Source organism: Pyxicephalus adspersus, chromosome 6 (genome assembly GCF_032062135.1).
Source record: "Pyxicephalus adspersus chromosome 6, UCB_Pads_2.0, whole genome shotgun sequence".
NCBI lineage: Eukaryota > Metazoa > Chordata > Amphibia > Anura > Pyxicephalidae > Pyxicephalus > Pyxicephalus adspersus.
Window position 1 is genome coordinate 20,439,644 of NC_092863.1, and position 3,142 is coordinate 20,442,785.

Genomic DNA, 3,142 nt, shown 5'->3' on the forward strand with positions numbered 1-3,142 from the left:
TCACTGATGAAAGTGTAATCTCTTCAGCCTTTGAGAACTTTATTAAAGGGACTTTAAGTGAAGACACACATTATAAATCTATTAGAATGATAGTAAATTTGTCAACAGTTTGTAGAGATTTCCTCTCACTTCCTGTCATGTGCTAAAAACATTGCTGAACAGTGCTGAAATATTACATAAAAATCTCACCACTGAGATTTAGGGATTTTACTATTCTTTACTCCAAAACAGAAAAAGACTATAGACATATATAAATTTATAGCACAAGGATACATCTGTATAGCTGTGTATTATAATACATATTATAATCTTATATCTGTAAGATTGCACCAATACCATTAGCCTATCCTTCCCATTTTATATAATAAATATATAAATTTCTTTAAATTTCTTTAACTATTACCTCCTTAATGTGAAGGAAGTCTTTGGGCTCAAAGTTGATGGACATTCCCTGTACTGGAACATCATCGCCGGCAGCGGGGATGTATCCTACATTCGTCCGGACGGCAAAAGCCACAGGCTTGGTCTGTAAAACAAAACAAAAAAAGTTTTTTGTATTTTATTGAGGGAGAACTAGTAAGAAGAAAACTGCCAGTAATCGACTTCTGATTGTTAGGTGCACATAGGATCTACTTTTCAGTTATGAGTTGGAGAGGTGTCTGTGCTGAACATTGCAAACAGGTGCTGAGAAAGTGGGTGCCCTTTTCTAGTCATGGGTGAAGGAGCAGTCACTTAGCTACAGTTCTGTCTCATGTGTTTTGTGTCCCTTTGGTAGGTTAGACCACAAACTGTGCTTTTTTCACATCAGCAGCAGTCAGTCATATATAACTATAAACAGCATGTGAGCAACTGTCTTTTTCCTGGTCTGTTTATTCAAAGACAGCAATAGAAAAACCCTATGAAAATATATCAGCATCATGTTTCCGCTATTATTGGCTTCTGGCATTTTTATTTTACTAATATTCCTATTTTAGCTTTTGAAAATTAAATTAGTTCACTATATTAATGTTTACATAGCATTTTAGGTGTATGGCCAGCATTGGAGGGCAAACCTATAAACAGAAGCCCCATTTTGGTCATGTGATGTATCATCACAGTTCTGGGGGAAGCTGAAAGTTGGGGCTCTTTACCCTATGCTGTGCTTTACTGCTCGTAGAATGCACAGAGCCCCAAAGTATCATTTATAGAAGCGATGCACCATCATACCATAAGGGAATCCTAGTTTACCTTAGCTTTCTCCAGTTGTGCAAGGGCATGCCGTTCTGCTTCCTTTCTTAGGGCTTCCCTGTCTTCTTCAAGAGACACATCTGAATCTGATGGGCGACTGGTGTACGACTCTGCAGATCCCTGGAAAAACAATGCATAATTAAAGTGAGGCATAATGCATATATAGCAGAGTTAATAACCAACACTCAGGAAACAGCTATTCTGGGAATTTGGGTCTCAATCCCGAAATATTACAATTTAGAAGATAATGGACTACAAACTGCCAATACAAATGAGACATACAGCAATTTATTGTATACCATAAGACTACTACAAAGTTTAAATTTATATCATAATTTAATATAAATGTTCTAAGTTAGTTAATAATCTACAGTCCTTGTGCATGAGCCATTAATGAAAACTCCCAATGGCAAAACCAGTTATTGGCAACACCACATTAAACATGCAAAGTAAAAGCAATTGTTATGGTAATTAGTTATGTTCTGTATACTGGAAAATAGAGTAAACTTTAAAACATAACATATATTAAAAAAAAGTATAGTTTAAAAAAGTCAAAAATATATTACACAACACATAGCTACTTACCTCATTATCAAGTCCGTAAACAAACATCTTTACGCCTATGTCCAACAAGGTTATATTTGCCCAGTTTTTACTGATAGGAAAATGTCTCCTAACCACACACTACTACGCTGACGAATAGGGACTTTCACAACTGATGTGAATTGTAGACACCACCACCAGTTTAGGTCCAACCAAACATTATTCCACAGCAGTTCTTACTGTGGTGTAAGGGTTTGTTATTAATCATTCACACTGAAACAAACAGTCACAAACACACTTTCTTGTCTATCTCCCTGCTTCAGTGCTAAATTCCTTCCAAGTTCCAGTCCCTCCCTAAATGAAGTCAGGGGCTGTAGCAAGCTGATCTATGCAGAGCTGAGGACAGGTGGTAGGCAGCTTTGAGCACACAGCACAGGAACAGAGAAACTGACATGATGATTGATGAAAACATGTGTCTGTCTACAGTGCCCAATTCTCCAATCCCCTTTAGTCTTTTCTGTTAATTTTAATATCCAGCTACACCCTCCACTTCCTTAACTACTACACAGTGCTATTAATATCACCTATGTTACACCCGACTAATGACACAACCACACTAACTCTTACTATGAAGTGCACACTGAAACACTTTTTATAACATAAATTAGCACACAGCTTGTTGATCGAATCGCAAAATCACTAATTTTTCAGCTGCTATTGCTTGATTTTACCATAAACAGTATATTTCCATAAAAAAAGAAAATAATCTAAAAATACTAAATTCTATCAGTTACAACTTAAAAATTTAGCTAATAATAACAATCTAAACAGAAGCTATCCAATAAAATAGCATTAAGCTGTTATTCACCAGCTAGAATTTTTTTTTTTTTTAGAAAACTATTTAGTGTGATAGGTAGGTAGATAGGTAGTGTGATTAAAAAGCACAGTTCAATGTTTTCACATAAAAGGTGATAACTGTATGTCACATATAAAATATTCATGAATAAGTATGAAACAAACAAAACCCCACCTATTCTTTACAAAGTGCATTTTTAGGAGAATAAATTATTGTCCTGAAGAGTGCTAGGATTGATAAAGTTTGCTGGTTACATCTCGTATCAGTCAGTTTTAGATAAGATCCAAAAAGCAAAATTCAAAATCACACTTCCTAATCTGTAAATAGAGACAACTAGAAACAATTCACTTCTATTCCTCTTGATGTTGCCACAAATATAATCAGGCGTTGTGACTCCAACAGCAAACTATAATGTTTCACAAAGGTCCAAGCCTCAGATTGCTTAACATCATATAGGCATAAATGTTTCGTGTGAAATCAATAAACAAGGTAACAAAATGGCAAAGAAAAGTTTTT

The 3,142-nt window shown here is 35.3% G+C and overlaps 1 protein-coding gene across 1 annotated transcript in view; it reads right to left on the reverse strand.

Annotated features, from left to right (window-relative positions):
• CACNB1 (calcium voltage-gated channel auxiliary subunit beta 1) overlaps positions 1–3,142 on the reverse strand; it is a 65,161-nt gene that overhangs the window by 25,348 nt on the left and 36,671 nt on the right. Inside the window, exons 3-4 of the mRNA XM_072413696.1 lie at positions 1,228–1,347; positions 404–526 (exon numbers count right to left, since the gene is read on the reverse strand). Coding sequence (XP_072269797.1) covers positions 404–526; positions 1,228–1,347 — 243 coding nt within the window. The remainder of the gene's footprint in view (positions 1–403; positions 527–1,227; positions 1,348–3,142) is intronic.